The 27807-nt window shown below is 37.7% G+C and overlaps 1 protein-coding gene and 1 long non-coding RNA gene across 5 annotated transcripts; one reads left to right on the top strand and one right to left on the bottom strand.

Moving 5' to 3' along the window:
* The first annotated feature begins 442 nt into the window (after positions 1-442).
* Positions 443-22230, top strand: st8sia5 (ST8 alpha-N-acetyl-neuraminide alpha-2,8-sialyltransferase 5). Of its 4 annotated transcripts, XM_083563581.1 has the most exons (9): positions 443-1249; positions 6483-6593; positions 7478-7570; positions 9006-9098; positions 9414-9500; positions 10010-10154; positions 10454-10566; positions 20349-20441; positions 20830-22230. In XM_083563581.1, exons 1-9 carry the CDS (start codon positions 1071-1073, stop codon positions 21296-21298), a joined length of 1383 nt encoding a protein of 460 aa, XP_083419707.1. In that variant the 5' UTR covers positions 443-1070; the 3' UTR covers positions 21299-22230. The 4 variants fall into 4 exon arrangements, with proteins under 4 accessions (XP_083419707.1, XP_083419708.1, XP_083419709.1 ...); XM_083563582.1 differs by lacking the exon at positions 7478-7570; XM_083563583.1 differs by lacking the exons at positions 6483-6593; positions 7478-7570 and adding an exon at positions 4365-4382.
* On the bottom strand, positions 1597-4348 carry LOC310738543. Its single transcript, XR_014537111.1, has 2 exons — positions 2618-4348; positions 1597-2581 (listed from the first exon to the last, which is right to left on the bottom strand). It is a non-coding gene; the product is annotated as an uncharacterized lncRNA (long non-coding RNA).
* Positions 22231-27807: the final 5577 nt, after the last annotated feature.

Raw genomic sequence — 27807 nt, 5'->3', positions numbered from 1 at the left:
AGTATAAAAAAAGCAAACAGCTGAAAATGAATGTGTGTTTGTGTGATGTAGCAGCAACCAGCATATATGAAAATGGTCGGTTTATTACAGTAGTGTGACTCTGGGTGGCGTGTGTTCCTGTTCTTGAGAGAAAGTGAAAGTGGGATGTACTTAGGGGGGTAATACTGTAGTGTTTTCTTTCAACAGTTTCAGGGAATATGTGTTTTTATATTAAAGCTTGATCAAATAAAAAAGAAGAGTCTCTATTTTTCTGAAAAAAATGTAGAGGATTGTGAGGATGATTACACTTTAATTCACCATGTCTGATATAAGCATTATTTAAAATGAATGGTCTATTTTCTTATGAAGCCTGTTTGATGTTTAGATATCATTCGAATCAGGATTCTGTATAATGGACTCTTACACCTTTACAGTCTAGCCCAAAAAAAAAGTCCTTCACTGATCAGCTGAGGGATGAGGATGAATCACGTGGGTTCAGTGAGGGTGTGCATTGCAGTGGTCCTGCAGGTGGAGCAAAACACATGATACACGCAGATGTAAATCTATTGCTTTAAAAAAAAAAAAAAAAAGTAACTTATTTTTTTAATGATTTGAAGACAGAGGTGTGCATATGCATGCATATTGTATGTTGTCTAACGTTCAAGAATAACGTCAGCGTCCAAGGTGTTCATGACATCACAGGCGTTGCACGCAGTCACGAGCTGGAGCCCGTCTCTCTCAAGAACTTGGGGTGTATTGAAATCTCAGTTTTTCTTTCTACATCCCAAGTGGTCGTAGGTACAGTGGGAAGACAGGGGACAGCTTCGTGGGTTGTATAGTCCAGATTTTCTTTGCATTGGGTCCGACGGGAGCGTCTATTTCCAGGCACGCGCGTGCGCTGAACCTAAGGAAACGGGCGCGCGCGTGATGCTAACGGCGTATCGGCCGTGGTCTTTCTGCACAGGCGCCACCGGTCATCGGGAATGATTTCCTACATCATCTGTCCCTAAGCTTCAAGTCAAACTAACCAAAACGAGAGAGGAGCCATCTGTGTGAGGACCAAGTCCCAAGATGATGCGCTGGAGGAGCGGATGAACGCGCCTCTCCGTTATTCCTTGTTATTGCCACCCCGCGGAAGGATGGGATACTCGGACCCGACGGCCAGCCGCGACTTGCTGGGAAATAGATCTCTATGTTTCATTTTCATCTGCGCTTTTGGCGTGGTCACACTGCTGCAGCAGATCCTCTATGGAAAGAACTATATTAAGAGGTAAAAAATAATAATAATACACGAAAGCGCTCATTTTATTTTGTTTAACCCAGTTATGAGGACGACGAGTATCAAAATGCATGTGCTATAATATGCGATTAGGTTTGCAACAAAAGCGGAATCGGTGGTTCATGTCAGGCATGTTTTGCTGAGATCTTGCGGAAACCACCGCACGCGGCTGACCGCACGGTTTTCTTCATTGTCCATCCGGTTTTTAGTTTTGAAGGGTTGGGGGAAAGAAACCCTGATTTTGAGGCGTGAGCTCCATAACACCATCTCCCCAAAAATGCCATACACAGTCCCCACTGGCAGACTGTCTATGTCGCGTGACGCTTTGGGTTCCTCCGTTTTTATTTTCCTTTAATTTTTTATTTTATTTGTTTTTTATTTCTTTTATTTTATTTTCTCTTTCCCTTCAACCTTGATCATACATCTTTCCATGAAACTGCATTGTAAAATCTTTATGACAGACATTTGAAGAGCAATTACGTAAAAACAGATCATCTATGATGTCAGTGTACATAAAAAAAGAACAGACAGGAAAGGACTGTGGTGTAGCCTGAATATCATGAAACAGGTTGAGTTTTTTTTTTTTTTTATATATAGATCTTGCAATTATGGAAGGTTATCTCCAAGGACAGGTTGGTACTTCTAATTCTTGATCTTCTTGATGGAGAGAGCACATCATCGCCAAGTGTGTGTTTTTGTGTGTCAATGCAAAATGGCGCCTCTCAGACAGAGGGGCCCCCCCCTGTGCATTATGGTCTCTGTGAGTCTGCAGATATCCATATGCTACATTTAAAGCCACGCCCACTCCCACCTTACCCTTTACTGCCTTACACACACAGTGCATTCATGACATCAGGTGTGTGTGTGTGTGTGTGTGTGTGTGTGTGTCGCTCTGATAGCATGAATCCTGTCCGCATCTTCTCTGTTTGCACTCTGCCTATAGAGAAAGAGCAGTGTGTAGGTGTGTAAGACAAACACTGAGGTCCAATCAAATGCCATGCAAAAAAAGGTTCATTGTTTTATTTGAATTGCTCCATTTTGGTTATATGAACCATATCACAGACCTACATTCTCATCACTAGTTTGTATGTGCACTAGACCTCTTTAGATCTCAGGATGACAAAAAAAAAGGGTTTGTAAACACGTCACACTCGAAAAAAGTCAGCTGACTGTACCTGAGTTTAAAATGTCTTTAGGAAGAAATCATCCCCTGTGTGTGAGAGACATTTCTCACTTCAGTGTTTCAGAAACTGGTGTGGTTTTGTGTTGCTTTTGGCAGCAGGAAGAGAACGTCACCATTTACATGTCTGATCTATTTTGTGTCTGGTAAAAAAAAAAAAAAAATAGTAATTTATTCACTCCAAAAAAAAATGACTATGCAGTTTATCAATCAAACATAAGATTACCTTGTGGAGAGTGGCAAACACTCATTTCCCCCCAAGTTTTCGTTTATTATTTTGCCACAACAATATAAGTACTTGATACAAATAGTGTTGACCAGAAACATCCTAATCCAGTCATCAGGATTTTCACACATGATTTTATTGATGAGTGTACTGCCTGTGAGAGCATTATCTGGCCAGATTAGCCTTGGTGTTTGTCTGTCAGTACTAACACGTCATTTCCTGGGATCTGGAATATTGTATTTGCTTCTGATCGACCCTATCTTTCCACAGACCTTTCCTTTATATGCTGAGGTAGGGTTGCATTTCCTGCCCAGTATAAGTGGTTTATAAAGCAAAGACTGCTTTACCTTTGAGCTCTCTATTAATTCGCTCAGAAAAACAACTTGAGTGGCCTTGTTGTGCAAAGAAGCTTTTTGATTTGTTCTTTTTCACTAAGAATTATACTTGACACATTTCTTTTGATATGTATTATATGTATTTTTCCATAGTTAAATGCAGTAAAACTGCAGAACTCCATGTTAAACAGGGAACTTTTATATTGTTAATGTTAAAAATACACTAATTAGCTTAAACAGTGCTTACAATTCTAATTTGTCATTTGCATTTTCTTCTAATTTATTCCCAAAGGCAGTATCCTGGAGAGACTTTATTAAAAGACCTTAAACTATATTTAATCAAAGCCTTAATTCTATTTCAAAAACTTAGTTTAATTTCAGACCATGTAGTCCTAAATGAAATTAAACTAGATTTAATTTTCATCTAAATTCTGGCTCCAGAAAAGCATAATTGTATCTGCAACTTGAGCTGCAAATTCGACAATAACAGTGCCATAAAAAGACAGGGGACCAAGCACCATGCTTTTACATTTAAGCTTTTACATACATTTAATTTCGAGGGACTGCATAACTAAATGTTACACATCTGCTTGTAATGAATCTACTACCAGTGAGCAAACATCTAAAAGGACAAATCACAAACTGCTGTAGTTTTCCATCAGCGTTTAACAAAAAAAACAGGATACTTAATGCAGGGTTCATTGTGGATGAGGCATAACACCTGGGAATTGAATTATCAAGCAAATAGATGACCTCCTGGCAAGAATGGTGGAGAGCAACCTGCAGTACATAGCAGATGAGGAGCTAGTATAATCAGGAGTGATAAAATTGGGTCCAACTAAAAATGGGTCTAGTTACAAAAAATTCCTTGTTTAAAAATAACTTGAAATAATCATTCTATGTAGAGTGACCTTTTACTATTAGTGATTAGTTCATAGCCACAAATAAGGGAAATTTGGATGTCCTTTTCATAGTGGTGCTTTGTTACCGCATATGATTCCTGCCATAGATTTTGACATAGGAAGAATAAACACATCTATATCTTACTGTCATTCTGTTCGGCCTGGGCATGCTTCTAGAACACAGTTTACCTGTTGATGGACCCTTATATGTCCCTTTTCATATTAAGAACTACACTGAGAATAAGAATATACTTCTTGTTTTAAAATGCATTTTTCCAATGGCACCTATTTTATATCTTCTTAACATGAGATGGGAATAGGAAGTCTGTCTTTGTTTGAAACATGTAATTCTAAAAACAGATGGAATACTAGCCTCTGTTTTTCCTGTATCTATGAATCTGGATATTTGATAGTAAAATTGTGTCTGTACAGCCTGGCATATTTATAGAACTGTACTTTGCAGATGGCCTGGGAGCATCAGGTAACCAAATGTAATCTTATTTCACAAATTGCATTGCAGACCTTCTGCATGAGTGTACATAATGCTTGTTCATGGACTCCACATTATGTTGTGAGCACTTGTAGACAAGCTGATATAGGTTTTTGTTTTTGGGTCACAGACAGATGTTTGTGCTCCGAAAGTAAAATTTCCTAAATTTTTAAAAAGCATTTAAAAGCTAACTCAAACACTAACACAATCTAAATCTTATTAAGGTTCACTAATGCCTGAGTATCTGTCTGGGTTGTGGTGATTGTTGGTCTACATTGATTTAGTCCAAATGTACCTCTCATTTGACAAGCAACAGTAAATTTAAGTTAAACATCATTTATCAGAGGTTTAATTTTAACTCAAATTTACTATGAGTAACATTATTTTTTGCTTGGGAGATCATTAAATAATTTTTATGTTAATGCTACTAGTATTTCTATTCCTTAGATAGACTAAAAAACTGATTTGGAGTTACAAACAGCCCAAGTGTATAATTAGTGAATGATTCGAATTAATCTTTGTCTGGGAAACTGAGCCAAAATAGAGTTACAGTATATATCTGGATTAGACATTCAGCCTTCTGCCTACTATTCTAAACAGAAGATATGCTGAAAAATGTAAATATATAGTGTACATTTAAAGACTTAAACGATAGTAAAGGTATTTATCGGTTCCATAATAAAAGGAATAACGGTAAACTGGAGATGGTAAGACAGAGGGAACACTTAAACAGTAGAAATGAGAAAATGAGAAGATTAGCAACTATGAAACATGATCTAGAATTGCAAGACTGTAAAAGTCCATTATGTGGTTATTACTGTGCACATCTCAGTTCGAAGCAGAAATGAACCGTGTGGTTATAGGTTTTCATTTTCATCAAAGTAATCACCATACCTAATAGTAATTTGAGGACCAAAATCATTTAATAAATAAGTGGAATCGGGTATCCATCTTATTTGGTTGGATTAAAAACCTGAAGCCAAATATGGATTAGATTGAAGACTCCTGAAATACTCCATGAGACAAAAGGAAATTGAAACACTGGGCAATATAATGTAGGAGGTTTCATGACTATATATGCAGTATTTCTTTGCTGACTGCACTTTCCATAAGTAAAACCGTGTTTCACTTTTATTGTCCAAACCCTGTACCATCAAAATTAAAGATCCAAAATCCCCTTTTGAAGGGTTTAAATAACAACCAGAGCCAGTGATTCTTGAATAAGCAAAAAGAAGTAGCTCAAATTATCTTAATATTGAAAAACGTTTTTTTTTTTGGGAAAAAGGCAAGACAAGATATTATATTGGTTGCTTTCTATGTAAAAAGTATTGTAAGTATTTTTATTTAAATCCAATATTAATGTGATTCATTCTTGAACCTGACCAACACTAAATAAACTGGTTCACTGGTTGCTACAACCATTTCATTAATTGTCTTTTTTTCACTAGTGACTATTTAAAAGTATCTTTTGAAGCAAAGATTTCCTTTTGGAATAATCCCTTCATTCGACTGAGATTATTTTTCAGTATTAATTTCGGTTTTCTTTTTTTATTTCAGGCATCCTACTTTCGCTCGCATAGCCAATAACTAATTTTATATTTAGATTAAAGGATTAATTAGGGGCAATTTATTCTGAGTCAGTGATGTTCCCAGGTTCTTGCCAGGGTTTCAGATTGAGTGACTGAACACTGTTTAAACAGTAAAATGTCAAGATTAATGTGTTCTTTGTGTGGCAGTTCTTTTATTGCCAATGTACCGTTTATAAGATACCAAATACCAATGCCATTCTTTCTTATTTATACTGATACCATTCTTGGACTTGCATTATTCTCAGAAATAAATATTGTTAACTGATGTTTATTGTTAATTCATCTTTTAGTTAGTTGATGATTCACTGATGAAGTTATTAAGATTACTTTCAACAATTCACTCTAACATGATAGGTACGAAGATAAAAAAAAAATCTTAAAAACTGGTTTACACAATGATCAGATGTGATCTCCTCACATGTAGCCGGATGTACTTTTAAATGTGTTTCACTCTTGAAATGCACCTTTAAACCTTAAATGCACTGCCTCGTTCTCTCACTAGCACGCAACAGTTTACCCGCCTCAAAGGAGAGGAGGTGGGCAACTGGAGCGGCCTCGTTAGTTACCCTGATGATGGAGGGATGAAGCAACCTGCCAGAATTGGGAGGAAAAGGTACAATGCAGCACTGATACCACCCAACCCACAGAGAGAAAGAGAAAACGTGTGAAAGTGAACAAACACGAATGCTGCTTCCTGCATGTTTTGGGCTTAATTAACACTCTACAAAGGCAATTAACATGTTTTGCTAATGCTATAGCCAGTCAGAGGCTCGGGGACCAATTTTATTCCATTTGTGTTAATTTGCAGAGGGATGGTCAAGGTAATGGTGGAGGCAGCAAGATGAAAGAGAACGAGGGAGAGAGGGAGAAGCAAAAGAACCAGAGAAGTCAGAAGGGTTATAGTAGATCAACAGATTTACTATCACCCTTAGATCAATAGAAAAGTGTCAATGGATTTAATTCTCCTGTTCTATTAACTATTTAGCAATAAAGGTCATTCAGTAAAAAGGCCATTTGTTCTGAAATATATTTTTTTATTTTGAAATATCCAATATAGATTTTCTTAGCAATGTTTATTTCACTCCCAACTGCCCTGAGGGAGTGAAATAAACATTGCTAAGAATATATATATATATATATATATATATATATATGTGTGTGTGTGTGTGTGTGGTTATGTTTTAAATATTTTTACTCTCAGGTCAGAATGAACTAAACAATTCCCCTAAAATCACTGAGTTTCCAAAAAATATCTAATACTAGATTTTTTTTATACTCTCAGGTCAGAATGAATGAAACATGATAATTCTACTGTAATTTTCCATCAAAGATAATGAGCGGAGCTAAGTCAAGTTTAAATTGGACAGTTTTCACTTACACGCTATTTAAAAGTAAAAATTAATACAAATCTGCCATTCTGACCTGAAAAAACAGCACAAGGGTTAAATCCGTTTGCTAAATAATGACGCTAACCTCAACCTGTCTGCATGTTGACAGATGTGTCCGTCAGAATTTTCAGCACTCAGAGAGCTCCATAGTTATCACGCCCTGCCTAGCTGATATTAAGAAGAGAAAAAAAGAAAAGAGAAGGTAGGCCATTGATGATGATGGCATCTCCGATCAGTTTCTCTCTTTCTTGCCAAACGTCCTCCCCCTTTCCCTCCTCCACCTCTTTGGGAATGATGTCTGTCCCCTGTCCATCTGGTCTGAGAGGGTGCATTTGTTCATCGCCCCTCCACTTCGTGGTCTGCTTGTGCATGCTGTCTAAACCCCCTCTTGACCTTTGATTCTGACTCCATCTCCTGCATCACCCCCCACCCTGAAGTTGGAAGTGCTCACTCTGTTCCCTTGGTATACCGGCTTCCTGTTTTTTTTCTGTCTCCCATAAGCCCTTGCTGCTCATCTCCAAACCCACACTAGCGTGTGGGTCACAAACACAGAGCACCCTCATGTTGAGTGTGTATGTGTGTTCTTGTCACTTCTGCCTAAACTCAGTCTTCCCGCATTGCCATCTTGTCTTTGACTGAGCTCTCACTTTGATTTTTTTTCGTTCCTTTTTAATCTGTACTAAGAACAAACATCTGTCATGTATTTGCACAAAAGTTCTAGCTGTACACATCCAGAATGATCCAGAATATCTAGTTTCCATCTCTCTAGGCTATAGCACAGTCAGACACTCATAATGTCACTCAAGTCAAAGATGTATGGAATGGTTCTTTTGTATTTTTGTGTTTTTTAAGTCTGTTTTGCTGCAGCATTGTCCTTTAGTTTGAGTCATTTCGCTTCTGTTGTATTTTGCACTTTAAATGCTAATGCATGAGTTGGTTTCAAAGAAATATAGGCTGCAAAAGCCACATGTAGTACTTTGATTCCACCCTATAGCCAGAGTTCTGCTAAGTGAATTTTAAGTGTATCTTTATTTACAGCTAGTCAAATAAATTACTGTACTTGTAGCTAACTGCCAGTTTGGCCTCAATGAGACAGAACGTTGGCTGTCATTTTGGCTCTAGACTACAGAGCATTAAGTGCTGTATGGTATTTCTATAGTCTATTTTAAGGTAATTACTTCTAAAACAGCCAGCATTTAAGCTAGTTTATATACATGAGATATAGAGGTAGCTAGATAACGGTTTGTGTCATGACAATTGGCTAGTTTACGTGCAGTGCTGCTGTTTTTCTTCACATTTTGAATCCTTTTTTTTTTTTATGTTTAATGTATGTTTTTTTGTTTTTGTTTCATAATCAGAGTGGACACACGTATACATCTTTTATGTCTCCGCAATGTTTCTTTGCTTTTCATTGATGCAATGGAACCCCTCCGAACTTTGTCTGTCCTCAGCTACCAACCAAAGAATGCAGTTTCTGTGAATGCATGTGTGTGCGTTTGAGGTATGAAACCCAGCAGACAGTACGACCCCTGACAACATCCGGGTCACACACTCTTTGGGTGTATGTGTGTTTGTGTATGTTTGAGGCAAGGCTTTAGTGCAGTGTAGCTGCTGTATGACTGTGTGTATCCTGGCAGGTATCTGGAGAGCTCTAATGGACCACTCCTGTATAACACCACCACCTGCAAAGAACTGCGCCAAGAAATCGCAGACATCAAAGTGCTGTCCATGTGAGTCACAAACAACTTCCATTCCCAGATATCTGCAGGCTGGGCTCTCCTGAAGGAATCATGTTCCTAGAATGTTCGCTTTGAATAAGAAAGTCAGCGAAGGACGTTTATATATACCCCTTCTATTTCTGGGCCAGTGTGCATGCTTATCCTTTCTTTTTTCTTTTGATTTTCTTTTTTCAACAATAAATTGTATTTAAAATACTTGTATTTAACATTCTGTGTGTGTGTGTGTGTGTGTGTGTGTGTGTGTGTGTGTGTGTGTGTGTGTGTGTGTGTGTGTGTGTGTGTTGTGTGGGTGGGTGGGTGTGTTAGGGTGAAGACATCAGAGTTGTTTGAAAGATGGAGAAATTTGCAGGCTTGTTCATGGGAACAGAACAAAGAAGAGACCAGCAATTTCAAGTATATACACACAAACAATTTGAATAATCGAAGTGTATTTGTGCATTGTTCACTATATGGACAAAAACACCTGACTTTTTACAGCTATAGACCCAAATCTGTTCCAGCATGATGATGCCCCTGTGCACAATATGAGCTCCATGAAACATGGTTTACATGGGTTGGAGTAAAAGATCTTGCGTGGCCTGCTATAGAGCTCTGACCTCAAGCCTTTATGATGAACTAGAATGCTGACTGTACCCCAGGCCTTCTCACTCTATATCAGTACCTGACTTTACTAATGGCTGAATGAACACAAATCTCCATAACCACACTCCAAAATTTAGAGGAACATCTTTGGAGAAAAGCGGAGATTATTATATCAGCAAATTGGGAATAAATGTGGAATGTGATGTGTAAAAAGGAACACACAAATCTTATGTTCAGGTGTCCTCAACTTTTTGTCCATACAGTGTACGTTGGCAGTTCTGTTTTAGTCTAAATTGACTCTTCACTCTTTGTGCAAATAGGATGTCTCTGTCACGGTGCTGTAATGCGCCCTCCTTCTTGTTTACGACGCAGAGGAACACGCCGTCCAGCACAAAACTGCGCTACGAAGTTGACACCAGTGGCATTCTGCACATAAGCCCTGAGATATTTAAAATGTTTCCGGAGGTTGGTGTTTGCTGTCTCTTACTTGCTCAGTCATTAAATTTGAAACATACACACCACACACACACACACACACACACACACACACACACACACACACGTAGATGGAAAGAGAGAGAGAGAGAGAGAGAGAGAGAGAGAGTTGGACAGAAGCAAAATAAATAAATTAATAAAAAAGCTATTCCAAGCATCTACAGCATTTTACCTACCCATACCTGACCAAAATCTGGCAACCATTACCTAGCAACAGAACCACACCGGGATAATATTTTTAAAATATGTTGTTCTTTCTTGTCCTTTAGGACATGCCTTACTCTAAATCACAGTTCAAGAGGTGTGCTGTGATCGGGAACGGAGGAATAATTAAAAACAGCAAATGTGGGAAAGAGATTGACTCTGCTGACTTTGTCTTTCGGTAAGACGTTTCTTTCCCGCTCTGTATGTTTCACACTGCCTCTTTTTATGGTGTCTTTTATGGTCAGAATGTCCCAATGGTGTCAGTGACCTCTGTATGACTAACAATTTACTATAGCTGTCAGTGTATTGTTCATTCATTTGTGTCTCACAGAATGTATAGTGTCTTTTTTTTGCTAGAGCCACACTCTTGGTAGTGAGTTTCTGGTATTATCACTTATGCTGTGCTGGTAAATCACACATATCTAAAAACACATGTTAAAAGGACTTGGCACTGTAATGCAGTAAAAAAAAAAAAAAAAAAAGCACATAAAATTACTCCCACTGGCTTTCCCTCTAAACCATCTATTTACTTTAGTCATTTTGATATCTGGCGGAGTCAATTATTTTTTCTTGCTAAACTGACACTCACAACACATAAAAACAGAAAAAAAATCTGAGTGTCTATAAAAGTGGCCAAATTGTGATGTTAGTTGACTGGGTTAGAGCATCTCTAAAACAGCAGATCTTTTAGGGTGTTTTTGGCATGCGGCACCTGCAAAAAGCAAGCAAGGACAATCGGTCAACCTGAGAATTGGTCACAGGCACCCAATGCTCACTGATGCATATGGAGATTGCAGGCTAGCCGTTTTGCTCTGATCCTATACAAGCTCCTGTAGCACATATTATTAAAGACGTTAATGCTGGCTATAGCAGAAAGCCAGTATTAGCACTTGATATTTTCTTTTACATTATGTAGAGTAAAGATGGCATAAGAATGCACTGTGAGAGGGCAGCAGGAACGCACTAATACTCAGGGCAATATTCTGCAGGGAAACCTTTGCAGATTCATGTGAATGTTACTTTGACACATACCACCTATGTAAACACTGTTGCAGACAAAGTACATTCATTCATGGTAATGGTATTCTAGAATGGGATGTGGCTGCTGAAAGACATTTATAATCTCCTACAAATTTCCCAAGTCTCAGTCCTATCAAAAATCTGTAGAATGTGTTGGATAAAGAAGTAACAATCCATTCAGATTAGTGATTTTAAGGTTGGATCATTTTAGTGAGTTCATCTTGTTCCTTTGATCAGAAAATGTAAAGTTTTTAATAAGCAGATCCTCAACACGTGTACATACAAAAACCCTGTCTATAGTGCCAATAATAAAAATATGACAATGCAGCTAACTACAAATTATGATAAACGAAATAAGTGGTCCTTCATATCTTCTGGTCCGTGTCATTCGTTCTTTTGTCATGTGTCTCCCATAATCTTTGTAACGATAATATCAATATCCGGACCAAAAGAACCTGATCTATTAAATTGTGTAGCATCTATGGGAGTCGTGTGACAAAAGAACAAATGACCAGAGGATTAAAGAGATGAACTACTCTATTCTGTTTCCTGTACATAACCTACTGATATTTTGCGATGCTTTGCTCATGCTGGTCCAGTACAAAATAAACAAATCACTCTTTGAGACTACTTGTTCTACTGAGTCACATTAAAGACTTGCACAAAATACATATAAATGAATATATGTAAATATTTTCACCAGTGTTAATTCAATTCATTCAGCTTGCAGATTTCTTACAAAGCATTTAAATGAATGTGAAACTGGGTACTGTTAAGTACCTCTACATTTGAACAAAAGATGTCTGTGTGCGTGCGCGTGCGTGTGTGCGTGTGTGTGAGTGTGGTTTATAATCAACAATACAGTGACTCTGCCCAGTTTTTAGTAATACTGCTAATTTTGTTTACAAGCTTAACATTGTTTAAGTAGTTTATTAATAATACCTACCAACATTAAAGACATTAGATAATTAAAGACAAAGAATTGTTAGTAAATAATGCAAGAAATAAGTAGTTTTTACCCTTTATTGTTGCTGTGTATTTTCTGCAATGCAATATTTTCTAATTCTGATTTAGGTATAAGTAAATGTCGGAGTAATTTGGAGTAACTGTAGATTTAAATAACCATATAAAAATGCTGTCCAAGCCATATTGGACTTGTTTTTGAATAAATTTCCACTAGGAAAATGGTAATAAACCCAATTTCATTATTTGGATTGTAAAGTGGCTAGAGTTTAATATACACAAAACCGAAATGGCATGTGTTTCACAGAAATAGGAACAGTGACATCTGACATGAATAAAGGGGGGACTTCAGTGGACTTCGTACAATGGCCATTCAGTGATCGTGATATTTATGACTAAATGTGACTTGTATGGCGAACAGAAGAGCAAGTGTTTTTCAAATCATTGGATCTATCAGTGCAGCATGAGTTCAAACTGTCACTAAGAACAAGCCATCCGTCAGGAAAAGTGGTAAGCTCATTGGTTAAGACTTTCTGATCGGAAGGCTATAAGTTCAAATCCCAGCACGACCAAGCTGCCACTGCTGGGTCTTTGAGCAAGGCCCTTAACCCTTAACTTCTCAGTTGTAAGTCGCTCTTGATATGGGAGTCTACCAAATGCCATAAATGTAAATGCAAAACCATAAAAAAAAAATGTAACTTAAGTATGCATACTTAAGTGGGGTGCCCTTGCATCCACATCACTTTTTAAGTCTTGTGGTCTTTTAAAACACTATTAGATACTTATTAGTTAACAAGCGTTTCCTCTTTGTTGGAGTAAAGATGTGAGAATTGTACAGAATGGGAAACATGCCACTACATCTGATTGTAAAATGTCGTAAAAACATGTATACGTTTAAGTAAAGATTTGTAGTAGAACTACAGTACACTAAATCGATACAATATGTTTAATTCCAAGGCTTGAGCTTGTTGCAATACTTCAAATAAAATTTTAGTAATATGAATAATTATTTAAAAATATTAATTCAGTTTTGTCATACAAACAATTTAAAAAAGAAATTAGATAAAAAACTTTGTGTGTGTGTGTGTATATATATATATATATATATATATATATATATATATATATATATATATATATATATATATATATATATATATATATATATATATATATATTTAATGTTCTCTACAAATTAAAATAAAAGATAAATATTCAGATTTTTACATTTTTTAGTTTATATTGCAGTGCCCCATTTCCCACAGAGAAAAGAATGTATCAGAAACAGAAAATAACACATCTATTTAGAACCAAGATAGGCTATGACATATTTATTCTATTTGGAATAGGTCACAGATAGCAAATAAGGCCTTAAAGTATTTCTCTGAGGGGTGTTACTAATTATAGGCGTTATCTGCTAGAGGCCCTGTCTCAAATGGTGCCCTAAATCCACTGGGACTCCCACAAGTCCATACTTGACATTTTAATGTTTTGAAAGAAAGTCCTTAATTAATTAATATAGAGTGATAGTGTACATTTCTATTAGCTTAACATAAATTTAAATGTATTGTTTTAAACCAAACAAAGCCTGCAGTTTGCACTAGCTTCTCATGATAATGAATCTTGCATGTTCAGTAACTTCAGTATCTTCAGTAACTGGAGCTATATGTCACCGTTTCCATATCTGTGCCCGTGTGTGGTAGTGTAAGTCTGCTTCCAGTTGGACAATGTTTACAAGTGCAACTTGCCCCAGCTTTGACCCCTGCCTTTATAAGACCTTTGACAGGTTTCAGAATGTAAAAGATTCCCACACTATATTCCCATTCACTCCTAAACCATGTTCTCACGAGTGCATCATTCCTTTCTGACTCCCTAGGACTATGCTGTACAGCCTGTTTCTGGCTGCTTGTTTAATTGGCTGGTAGAATTATTCTTATTTATAAGAATGTGTGACATAACTGTCAATTAGTATAATGTCAGTAGAGACAACAATGAAATAACTGTACGGTATTTATACAGTATTACATGTATTCCTAGTCGAACAAAATGTAATGATTCCCACATTAGGTCTTTTTTTGAGAGAGTAAGCTATAAACAATTCACTCATCTTATCTTTTTCTTTCGGCTGCTCCCATTAGGGGTCGCAACAGCGGATCATCCGTCTCCAATTCACTCATCTTATCATGACACAAAAACCAACAATGCACCATCTGACTAAAAGTGTTGTGAACACTTGAACATATGTGCCTTTTTGAACCTGTTCCAGATTCAGTCCCCTGTTTGCTGTTTTAATAACTTTTGCTTTTCTGGGAACACTTTCCACTCGGTTTTGGAGCAAGGCTTTGGGGATTTGTTCATTCAGCCACAAAACCATTAGTGAGGTCAGGCACTGATGTGGAGTGAGGAGGCTCATACAGATTTTAAAAAAGCATAAAAATTTAACATTTAAGCTCCTTGACTGTATTATATAAACTCAGTTAAATTAACTGAATAGCATATTTAAAAAAAAAAAAAGGAGGGTTGACTGAAGCGTTTAAATTTTTTTATAATTTTTAGTTTTCTAATTGTCAAACACATCAATATAAATACATGTGATAGAAGGGTATCTGCAAGACTGAAAGGGAAAGTTTTTAGGACTTTGGTGAGACCTGCGATGTTGTATGGCTTAGAGACAGTGGCATTGTTCGAGGTGGCGCTGGAGGTAGCAGAGCTAAAGAGATTTTTACTGGGAGTGATGAGGATGGACAGGATTAGAAATAAGTTTATTAGAGCGACCACGCATGTAGGATGTTTTGGAGACAAGGTGAGGGAGGTGCCATTGAGATGGTTTGGACATGTGCTGAGGAGGGACATGGGGTTTATTGGTAGAAGAATGCTGAAGGTGGAGCCACTAGGAAGGAGGAAAAGAGGAAGGCCAAGGAGAAGGTTTATGGATGTGGTGAGGAAAGACATGCAGATAGTTGGTTTGAAAGAGGTAAATGTAGGGGACAGGTTGGTATTGAGACAGGTGATCCGCTGTGGCGACCCCTAATGAGAGCAGCCAAAAGTAGTATATATTTATAATATAAATGCAGACATTAATAACATTCTAAATTTCAACAATAGCTGCATATACAGATTATAATGAGTACTATTACAAATATTACCAGAAATCAAAATTCCAATGTTTTCTTTGTTTACTTTTTTTAAATGAATATTTTTATAGTACTTATGGTTATCTATGTTGACAGCAGGGGACACTACAGCACTTAGTATCACCCCCACTTCCCACGCTGAATCTTTTCTATGTTGTCAAGGATTTCCTACCACATTTGGTGTATTATGGCATTGTTTTGTGTCATGTACAGTATTAGGATTACTGTGGTTGTTACCAGTATCCGTCGTAAGAGGGTGCTGGAACATGCAAGAGAAAAGGCGGTTGAGTTGCAACTAAAAAAGAAGTGATGGTGCTTGGTGAATGCACGTGTGTGTGTGTGGTCATTTTAATATAGGCAGAGATGTAACATTTCATAATATATTTCTCCTGATGGGTTTGAGCATGTTTATGAGCTAAAGGCTCTTTCAGTTCACTTGACCTTTTTGAGTGTCCCTTTCTCTTTTAAACAACCGTGCCATAGTAAGGGAGCGCTACCGTATCCCTACTGTGGATGAGATTCTCTAAGGTGTCAATGGATCAACCATATTCAGTAAGCTGGACTTAATATGGAGCTACCACCAGCTGGAGCTCAGCCCTGAATCAAAAGAGATCACTACGTTTGCGGTGCACAACGGTGTGTATTGTTATTAAAGTCTTATTTTCGGTGTCTCTTCTGCCAGCAAACAATACCAGCATGAGATTGCCAATGCCCTTGCAGGAATCGACCGGGTAGAAAATATCTCAGATGATGTCATTGTTCATGCTGGTGATCAAGAAACTCATGAACAATGTTTACATATGGTGAAGGAAAGGCTGAGCGAATGTGGATTGACACTAAATCCTGAAAAGTGCCAGTTCAACATGAGCAAACTAATATTCATGGGAATCCTCTTGTCTGAAAAGGGAATGGTTCCTTCAGAGAGAGTCAGAGCTGTAAGGGAGGAAAGAGAGCCAAAGACAGTATCAGAGGTCCGAAGCTTTTAAGGTCTAGTAGGCTACAGCAGAAGATTCAAGTCAAGTCAAGAGGCTTTTATTGTCATTTTTACTATACACAGTGGCAGAGGTGGCAAAAGTACACACATCCATTACTTAAGTAGAAGTACAGATACTCATGTTTTAAAATACTCGGGTAAAAGTTAAATTACTGATTATACCTTTTTACTTAAGTGAAAGTAAAGAAGTCTTGGCTCTGACATGTACTTAAGTAAAAAGTAGTTATTACTTCTACATGTTTTAGCTGTTAACTGGACCTCACATCATATAGATAGATAGATAGATAGATAGATAGATAGATAGATAGATAGATAGATAGATAGGCGTAAATTTCATTTAACAGTAAATATAAAATTTCTCATGAGCAATTTTTGAAGGGGGACACATAATAGTCAAATTGTACTTATAAAGACACAGTGTCCCCACAGTGAAAAACTTTGCTTTTATTATTGTAGCATGGAGAATGCTTCATTATGATTATTTTAAGTTTAAGTTTTTCTCAGGTTCAATGACAAAGCAAAACAAGGAATAAAAAAAAAAAGTTTTACATTTTATTTAAAATTAATTTAGACACTTAAGAACAGAATAGAAACTGATTATAAAAATACAGTGGGGTCAGTTCGGATGTAGCACAGTGCTCATTTAGTAAATGCACAGATAAACAATATGCTAATTAAGTTAACATTATGTCAAGTCGTCCCAAATAAAACACTGCATGGGAAACGGCTTTGGTGTGTTAGTGTCAGTGCACTATGCTACAAGCTATTGTAAACAAGCTAACGTTCACTAGATAAGTCATATTTTAATCGCTAATAGAGCAGATTCATGGAAAATTACATCGCTAATCAGCATTTTTGCCGCAACTAATTTATGAATGAGTCTGCATCAACTACATTAAAGAGAATCGCTTTATTTAAAGTGAATACAATACACTAGTTAATAGAGCTGAATATTAATTGAGCCGCAGTCACACACCTGACTCGTGTGTGTAGAGTAGGTGAGATGAACTGGGAAAGCAGGCAGTGGGTCAAACCACTGTGAGGAAGGGGAGGGGGGGAACTGTTTCTAAATGCATTTTTCTACTTACACAATTATATAGGTATACATAGATATATTGTTCACAATAAAGAGTGCGATATTTTTTAGATTTTTTTTGGGGGGGGGGGGCTTGCGGGGGGTACAACCCTCGGATGGGGGGGGGGGGGGGGGGACATGTCCCCTCCGTCCCCCCCGGGATTTACGCCCATGTTGTTACCTAATGAATTTATTTCAGCGGATTAACAGGAAATCGGTTGTTCGGCTGAAATCAGCGCGCAGTGAAAGAGAAATTTGATATTTCACTAAATCAATGGATTAAAACTAAAGTAACGAGCCTGTTTTGAAAATGTAAAAAGTAAAAAGTACAGATATTTGTGTAAAAATGTAATGAGTAAAAGTAAAAAGTTGTCTGAAAAATAAATAGTGGAGTAAAGTACTGATAACAGAAAAATCTACTTAAGTACAGTAACGAAGTATTTGTACTTGGTTACTTCCCACCTCTGCACAGTGGTACACAGTACACAGTAAAAAACGAGACAACGTTCCTCCGGAACCCTGGTGCTACACTAAACAACACAAACATAAAGTGCATCGAGTGCAACCTGGTGCAAACAGTGCAAACAAAAAAACAGTACAGACAGGCACTGCAGACAGACAACACAAGACAAGAGACAAAAAACTAAGTATAGCGCCGACTAGTAAACCTACTGTATACTTGATTATACAGTACTGTGTAAGGAGAAATGTAAGAACTATACCCAGGCGAGAGTACAAACAGAACAGAACAATATAGTGCAAAAAAAACAGCAGCAAGGAGGTGCAAAGACAGCATGTAAACATTCTACTGTAATACCAAGGTGCAAAGACAGCATATCAACACGGAATGCAGTCATCCCGCAGTTAGCAAGGCTGTCAGAACCGCTGCAATGCTTGATGAAAAAGGAGATTCCTTTTGAGTTTGGACCAGCACAAAGACAAGAGTTCAGTGCGCTAAAAGATGAATTGGCCAAAGCAGTTACATTTACATATTTTGATAAAGATGCACCCAGGCTGGGATCTGTCCTAGTTCAGATCCAAAAAGGAGAGACAGTGTCAATATGCTATGTGAGTCGCTGCCAAACAGACTGTGAACATAGATATTCCCAGACAGAAAAAGAGGCCCTGTCGCTTATGTGGGCATGTGAGAGGTTACATGCTTACATTTATGGCTAAGAATTCGAGCTGGTTACTGAACACAAACCACTAGAAGCCATATACAGTCCCCCCTCAAAGCCCTGTGCCCACATAGAATATTGGGTTCTTTGATTACAGCCCTACAATTTCAGAATCATGTACCTGCCTGGCAAGCAGAACATTGCAGACCAAGATTGTTGGGGGAAACATCAAAGACTGAGATACATGTACATAAGTCAGAAGAATACGTCAGGTTTATTGCAGTTAGTGTGACGCCTAATGCTTTGACCACCAGAGAGGTAGAGAAGGACTCTGAGAGTGACTCAGAATTGAAAAAAGTACATCTTGCAATTACCAGTGGACATTTTGAGAACTGCAAAGAATATGCTCTAATAGCCAACGAGCTGTGCTGTATTGGTCACTTGGTCCTCCGTGGAACACGCATAGTGTTAACATAAGGGTTGCCCCTCTCCCCTCTGTGGATCTTCCCACTTCGTCCAGGCCTGCTTCTGGATAGTGTTCTCTTCGACTGGAGGCCACTCTGTGCAGCTTGGGACGGTTTCTCATCAACGCCTTGGCTGGTTCCATGAAATTCCGGAGTAAGAACGGGCGCTTTTGAGGATGGATTGGACTGTAGTTAATGTCAACAGTCTGCTACATCGACTCAGGACTACTTTTCGCTTCTGATCATCATCACTGTACCCCGCAACATCTTATATCTGCTATAAATGGACATTCGGTGCAACCCAGATGAGGATGGGTTCCTTCTTAAGTCTGCTTCCTCTCAAGGTTTCTTCCTTATGCCATCTCAGAGAGTTTTTCCTTGCCACAGTCACCACCAGCTTGCTCATCAGGGACAAACTTACTTATAAAAAACATATTCACTTTTAATCACCACATTATCTGTGTAAAGCTGTTTGAGACAATGTTCATTGTTAAAAGCGCTATACAAATAAAAATTAATTGAATTGAATTGAAGTACAACCTAGGGCATTGGCACTTGCACACAAAGGACATTTAGGAATTGTGGGCACTAAACAACATCTCCGGTCCAAAGTGTGGTGGCCAATTATGGATAAAGCAGCAGAAAGGTACTGCAATTCATGTCATGGGTGCCGGGTAGTGTCCAGGCCCGATGCACCTAAACCACTAAGACCCACACCACTGTCAGATGGACCCTGGCAAGATGTGGCCATGGACTTGTTAAGCCCAGTCCTGACTGGTTACTCAATACTTGTTGTGGTTGACTATTATAGTCACTAATATGAATGAGATACTGATTTTGACAATATCTGGCAAAATCATAGACATTCTGGAGTCTATATTTAGTAGACATAGCCTGCTCTTTACATGTAGGTCAGACCAAGGTCCTCAGTTCAAGTCTAAATAGTTTTGTGTGTTGTTACCAATATCCGACGGTAGAGGGTGCTGGCGCATGTAAAAGAAAAGGCAGTTGAGTGGCAAGTAAAGAAAAAGTGATGGTGCTTGGAGAACGCATAGGTGTGTGTTTGTGTAGTCATTTTAATAAAGGCAGAGATGTAACATTTCGTAATATATTTCAGCTGAGAATAATTTGTCTTATGTCCCAAATTCTTTTTTTTTATTTTTATTTTTTTATCTTTTTCCTTCATGGATAGATGTAACATTCCTCCTATTTCTGAGAAGTATGCAGTAGATGTAGGAAGTAAGACTCATCTGGTTACCATCAACCCAAGCATCATCACAGAGAGGTAAGCAGTGAGTGTGTGTGTGTGTGTGTGTGTGTGTGTGTGTGTGTGTGTGTGTGTGTGCGCGTGCGCGCGTGCGTGCAGGTGAGGCTGGAACGTATATTTGTCTATATTGATCCATATATTTAAACAATAAAACCAATCATTTTTATATATATATATATATATATATATATATATATATATATATATATATATATATATATATATATATACATAAAGTATGTACACAAATGCATTTGCTAATATATAGCAAATAATATCTCTCTCTCTCTCTCTCTCTCTCTCTCTCTCTCTCTCACTCTCTCTCTCTCTCTCTCTCTCTCTCCTCTTTTATCACTCACAAACCAATTTACTAAAAAAAAAACGAAAAAAACATACACACAAACAGGTTCCAGAAACTGGAGAAGTGGCGGCGGCCATTCTATGATGTCCTGGCAAGCTACGAAAATGCATCTGTAGTGCTGCCAGCCTTTTATAATGCACGCAATACTGATGTGTCCTTTCGTGTCAAGTATGCGTTGGATGACTTTGGTGCCTCCACTGCACGTGGTGTTTTCTTCTTCCACCCACAGTACCTCCTGGGTGCACAGCGTTTTTGGGCAGCGCAGGGTATCCGTGCCAAACGCTTAAGCAGTGGCCTTATGCTGGCCACAGCAGCACTTGAACTGTGCCAGGAAGTGCACCTCTACGGTTTCTGGGCATTCCCTATGAACCCAGCAGGCATATTTGTTACGCACCACTACTACGACAACGTCAAACCACGCCCGGGCTTCCATGCCATGCCGCACGAGATCTTCAACTTCCTGCACATGCATGCCCGTGGAATCCTGCATGTGCATACGGGGGAGTGCAGGTGATGGCATTCATCATTGAACCTGCCATTTGGTCAGCCAATCTTTTTTTTTCCAAGCAAGGCGCTTCCAGTTTAAAGTCAGTTTTGTCAAACTCAAAATGAGCTGAGTGTGTTTGCATGTGAAAGACAATATTCTTCAGATGTGCTAGTCTGGTTTCCACTGAGATGACTTCTGATCCGGTTGAGTGAATTCAAGCCAGGGGTCGGATTTAGTGTCTGAAACACAATATCGTTGTCTTTAAGGGCAACTGTTTTGTTTCAAGCTATGTTTTTGATATAAATTACATCAAATTTGGTCTGTGCTGTCACTACCTGGTGCTTGTTTTGTGCAAGGTATTTTGTGCAGTTGTTTTTTTTTTTTTTTTTTGTGAGAAACATCGAAACACTGGTTTTCTGACTATTTTGTGAAAGGGCCACATATCCTCAATAAGCCTAAATATGTCTCATGCCAACAGCAAAAATATTTATCAAAGAAATATAAATTGCTTATTATTGTCATGAACAAAGTATTAATTATTCATGTAAGTGCTTTTCTCTTCATTAGATACTTTTCCGAAACTGTAGACTGGTTGTAATAAAGTACATAGTCTCAAAGACAGAATTTTTTTTTGCATAGAAAAAAATAGACAGAGACTTTTTTTCTTGACATAAAAAGCCAAAAATAGTCTAAGCTGCACTGTATTTACTGTGGCACTTGGGTGAACTAAACTAAATGAGTCTTGAACTGAAGGACCTTTTCATAGTGTTTGGACTGGATACGATAATGATGTGAATATATCATTTTATATATGGGAATAATAAAAACACAAATGTCATGATCTCTTCTGTATAATTTATTCACAAGTGTCTACAAATGTATTAGCATAACAATGAGGGGATATAATCTCACTTTACAGTTGTTGGCTTTAAACAGTTAAAATGTAAATATATATATATATATATATATATATATATATATATATATATATATATATATATATATATATATATATATATATATATCAAAATAAAAATAAAAAAATGTTCCTCAGATTTTATGGTACAGTATTGGTTTTTTTTTTTTTTCTTTTTTTTTACCTTTTCTCAATTATGAAGGTTTTGTCAATAGAGACTGTTGGGACCAACAAACGCTGATCTTTCTACCAGACTAATAATTTGTATACACAGGACAAATGTTTTAATGTCTTTAAAGCTTGCTTATACATGAGAAAGGTGTGGACATTTTTAAAGAAAAAGCAGGCTTCTGAAGACAAAGTACAGTGTAAGACACAAATGTATTGTAATATCATACTCAAGCTTAAGTTTTTTAGAACTATAAGACATAACCAATCAAGTAAATATTGTAAAAAACAAGAAACTATGCCTATAAATACAGTCATTGTAAATATTTTATGTAATTCATCTTTAAAACATTCTTGTGTAACTGCCTGTCTTTCTTTTTTGTTCTTGGCCTTTGTTTGTCATGCCATATTCTCTACTTGAATGGCACTCTTTTGGTCCATCCTTCAGTATATTTCAGTTAAATAATTCAGGATTAACGCTGGTTGACCAATGATTTCATGTGTCTCTGTGTGTGGGATAGGCTTTATGCTTGTAACTTGGAAATTGCCCATCTTGTCTCTTTTCTGGCAGGTGTAAACCTTTGGGAGAGCAGCAGCAACATGATGACCGTGTTCCTGCACACAATTCATTAGGAAATATGTACACTGTGATGCAGAACGAACATAATTGATTCATTATGCTCACATTGAGGTGGTGTTGAGTTGCACTGAAATGGTAAATAATTTATCACATTCTGAGGTTGATCAGTGTTAATCTGACTAACATTGTCTGATTTCTCCAAGGAAGCCCGAGTGCCAGACACAAACACAACGTCTTATTAAGCATGTTCTACATATTATTGACCCCCTATTCGAATGACATCGTCGATCTTCTTTGAATTGTAGGTGTTAAATAAAGGACACAAGGGGGTGACATATGATGAAAGGTTTCAAACATGAGTTGATTGTAATATGTGCAATATTCACTGTCTTATAATGTGTAAATAAATTCATTTGGAATTACTAATTCTCTTCTTTGGTGCCATCCCTACTTCCATCCATTCAACTAACCTATCCATTCCAAACCATCTTTTTATCAGAACTCTGTGCTAATGAGGCCAAATCTACTGTCTATCCAACTGTTATGGTTAAATGTTTTCCAAGTGTTTTCTATACCTCTACTTTCTATGTCAGCCAAGTATAAACAGCCGTGACAAGTTTCCATCCTCCCAGTTGGGAATATAAAAACACTGGTCAATGTATAAAGAGGTGTTCTCACTGGCTCGTCTATTTTAATGATGATACTAAACATGATACTTCAGGAGCCCATCACTAGAAGAGGAGGAACATGCCTAATGAAAGCTTAGAAGGTCAGATGTCAGTCTTTTATTTTGTCATCCGACCTCTGAATTGTCAGTGTATCATGCTCCTTAAGAAAATATAAATTATTAAACACACTATGCAGGTGTGTATAGCCTATCATGTAGCGTATACAGAAAAGTGGTGGATTAAATGAAACTTTCTTACACATATGGCTTGTGTTATTTAATCTTATACTGCATGTTCAGGTTTCGAAAATAATATAAAATTATATTGTTTAATTTACATTAATTTTTCTATATAATGCATGCTTATGCACATATTCACACTTTTAGTTCGGTAAAACAGATTGAAGAATGATTCACTCACACATTCATAATACAGATTATGTCTGCTATCTCTGCATAAGCTTGACCCGGTCTTTGCTTCTCTGTGTGTCAGAAATTACAACACATTAGGTAGGAGTATGTTTTGCCCATCTTCTGTAGATTTCCCTATTCTTGATACCTTCAACAAACTTGCATTTATTATTACAGCAGGTGTGGTGGATGATCATAAACCAAAAGGTCACTCAGGTACATATGGTAAAATGGTTCAGTACTTTCCCAGAATTGACAAATAACTCCGGTTACAGTACTTAAGTAATAATCATAAATCATTTTTATATTATTATTTAAAATGAAATTCAATTTCACTTTATTTATTGTTACAGAGTAAAAAAACAACAATCCATTTGACTACGAAGTCTGCAAACCAAGAAAAGCTAATTAAGAGGCATCAATTTTAAAATAATTCCATTCCAAAACCCAGTTAAACTAATGTCGTTTTCTGTCCGAAATCTGACAAAAAAAAAAAAAAACCTGACTCAGATACAGCAATGTCTGACAGTGAAGACACAGAATGAAGAGTGCTGTGTGTTGGTCCTGTGGGAGAACCTAGCCTGAGAACAAGAGATCTGTAGGCTGGCATGCATTATTTCAATGATTCAGGAGCTAAGACCATACCAGTGGTAAACTTTTTTTCTTCTTTAGAGTTGTGCTCTGAAAAAAAAAAGGTAATAGCCATGGATATCTGCTTTTTAGACTGGGGAATAATGTGTTTCCACTCAGATCAGATATCTTTTTTTTTTTTTCCCAAATATGAAGTTTAAAAAATTGTAACCAGCTGCAATTGAAGATAGTCCATTTGGCTCTCAGGACCTTCTTCTTAAAGTCACTTAATTCACATTGTGCAGATAAGCTACATCAGCCAAAAGAAAAGAACAACCTTGAGCAAAAAGCCCAGTTCCAACTCTATCCACCTAGAACTAAATCAAATCTGTGACAGCTTTCATTATAGACCTACTTCATGTTCTACAGGGCTAACATCAAAGCTCCCAGGGGTGTGCACATGGCATTTCACGGTAGTACTACGAAAGAAAAGAGAAGTGTTTCTCATCACTCATGGAGATCAGCAGGGGTGAATCTGAACACTGGATTACCATAAGATGCTTGTAATTGCCATATAGTCTAAACAAACAATGCAACAATCCTTCTTACCTTCTCTATACTTCTCCATCAACATTCTCAAAGCAAATAATGCGTCTGTGGTGCTCTTCCTCGGAATAAAACCATACTGTTGCTCACAGATGGTCACCTCTTCTCTCCACTACTCTTTCCCATAACTTCATAATGTGACTGATCAACATAATTTCCCTGTAGTTACTGCAGGTCTGCACATCTCCCTTATTCTTAAAGATCGGTACCAGCACACTCCTTCTCCATTCCTCATGCACCTTCCAAAATCCTGTTAAACAATCTTGAAAAAACTTTACTGCCATCTTTTCTAAACATCTCCATGCTTTTATGTCATCTGGTCCAATCGACTTTCCACTCTTCATCCTCTTAATCGCTGCTCTCACTTCCTCCTTACTAATCCTATCCACTTCCTGCTTCACCATCTCCACACCATCCAACCTTTTCTCTATCTCATTTTCCTCGCTCATCTTCTTAACACACTCTCCTCACTAGTTAACACATTTCAATCGCCATCCTTTATTGCTCCAGCTTGCAGCACATCTTTCCCAGCTCGGTTCCTCTGCCTGGCCAATCGGTACAAATCCTTTTCTTCTTCCTTAGTGTTCAACTTCTCATACAGCTCCTCATATTCCTTTTCCTTGGCTTTCGCCACATTCCTCTTCACCTGCTGCCGCATCTCCTTGTACTCCTGCCTACTTTTCTCATCACTCTGTCGATCCCAATTCTGTTTTTCCAACCTCTTTCTCCTTATGCTTTTTTACACTACAGTATTCCTCCTTCAGTTTCCACCATCTTATTTTTCTTTTAGTCTTCACTCTCCTCCTCTTCTTCTTCACCTCCAAAACCATCCTACAGACCACCATGCGATGTTGTCTAGCTACTGTTCCCTGTCAACACCTTACAGTCTCCAATCTCTTTCAGGTTGCATCTCCTACATAGAACATAGTCCACCTGTGTGCACCTTCCTCCACTCTTATACGTCACCCTATGATCCTCCTTCTTCCTAAAATAAGTGTTCACTACTGCCATTTCCATCCTTTTAGCAAAATCTACCACCATCTGCCCTTCCACATTCCTCTCCTTAAAGGCATACCTACCCATTACCTCCTCATCACCTTTGTTCCCTTCATCTACATGCCCATTTAAATCTGCCCCAATCAGCAATTTAATTTCTAGGTACCCCTTCTACCACTCCATCTAACTCATTCCAGAATTTTTCCTTCTCTTCCATCTTACAACCGACTTGTGGAGCATAAGCACTGATGACAATTATCATCATCCCTTCAACTTCCAGCTTCACGTTTATCACCCTATCTGAAACTCTCTTCACCTCCACTACACTTTTACTGTGCTCTTCCTTCAAGATCAACCCTGATATGAACCATGAAAGAACAGTTTAACCCCACCTCCAATGTATCTGACCTTACTCCCTTTCCACTTGGTCTCCTGAAAAATAATATATCTACCATTCTCCTCTCCATCATATCAGCTACCTCTCTCCCTTCACCAGTCATAGTACCAACATTTTAAGTACCAACCCTAACCTCCACTCTCCTACACTTCTCCTTTTCCTGCCGTCTCTGTAGACGTCTTCCTCCTCTCCTTCTCCTCCTTCGGCCAACAGTAGCCCAATTTCCACCGGCACCCTGTTGGCTAATGATACCTGTATGAAACCTCGACCGATTTGGTATGAAATTCTCTTTCGTGATCTGCATATTTGATTTGGCACATGTTTTACACTGGATGCCCTTCCTAACGCAACCCTCCCCATTTATCCAGGCTTGGGACCAGCACTAAGAGTGCACTGGCTTGTGCAACTCTAATGGCTGGGTTAGTTGACAGATCAAATATTCACGTACATTTCCCTGTGATCTCCCAGATGAAGTTTAATTTTGAAGTAACCAACAGTTAAATGTTTAGCAGTTTGCGAACGACCCATAATTGTATATAATTTAGTTACTTGGTGTTTGGTAACAAAGGACCTCCTTTGCATCAGCAACACTGACTCAATGTCAAACTAGCCATTCATAAGAAGGCAACTGTACTGTACTGTAAATGTACTGATGCACCTGTATTTATAGCAATTCGTTTCTAACTAATCATTTGATTAATAATCATATATATAATAATATATTTTGTGTCAAGCAGTCATTAATGAAATGGTATGCAAAATCATGATCCTACTAAACAGCTACTTCAATAAAGGAACAAAATATTAAAAAAATCAAACATTCAGTTATCAAATACTTGACACCTATTTGGAAGCTGGCAGCCTGCATGTTTCTTACCGTGATCACCTTTTTCCGTATGGATACATTTTCTGTTCTTATCTCAACAAGTATGGGCAAACTTCTGAGTAGGAACCAATCAGAGACATGTTTATGATGTCATCATGTAAACTTACAAAATATTTGACAGATTTTTAAAACTACAAAAAATAGAAAGTATTTCGATAAAAAAAATAGGAAGCCATTTTCATCAACCCTATCAAGTACTAATTATAAAACCTTATTTTATATTTGAAATATATGTATCATAATTACTGCCCATTCCTGATCAATGACTCCTCACATCCCAGTCAAAAATTCTTTAACCCCCTTCCATCAAGAAAGAGATACAGGAACATACACACCCAA

The sequence above is a fragment of the Silurus aristotelis genome (genome assembly GCF_946808225.1).
Source record: "Silurus aristotelis genome assembly, chromosome: 16".
Taxonomy (NCBI): Eukaryota; Metazoa; Chordata; class Actinopteri; order Siluriformes; family Siluridae; genus Silurus; species Silurus aristotelis.
Note: the sequence above shows the minus strand (reverse complement) of the source record. Positions and strands in the feature narration are given on the sequence as shown.

What these genes read in the sequence shown, in the direction of transcription:
- st8sia5 (XM_083563581.1), top strand. Translation starts at nt 1,071, where the DNA reads ATGAACGCGCCTCTCCGTTATTCCTTGTTATTGCCACCCCGCGGAAGG. An exon ending in GGAAAGAACTATATTAAGAG is followed by an intron (nt 1,250 to 6,482) that starts GTAAAAAATAAT and finishes TTCTCTCACTAG; the next exon opens with CACGCAACAGTTTACCCGCC. An exon ending in GAAGAGACCAGCAATTTCAA is followed by an intron (nt 9,501 to 10,009) that starts GTATATACACAC and finishes TTGTGCAAATAG; the next exon opens with GATGTCTCTGTCACGGTGCT.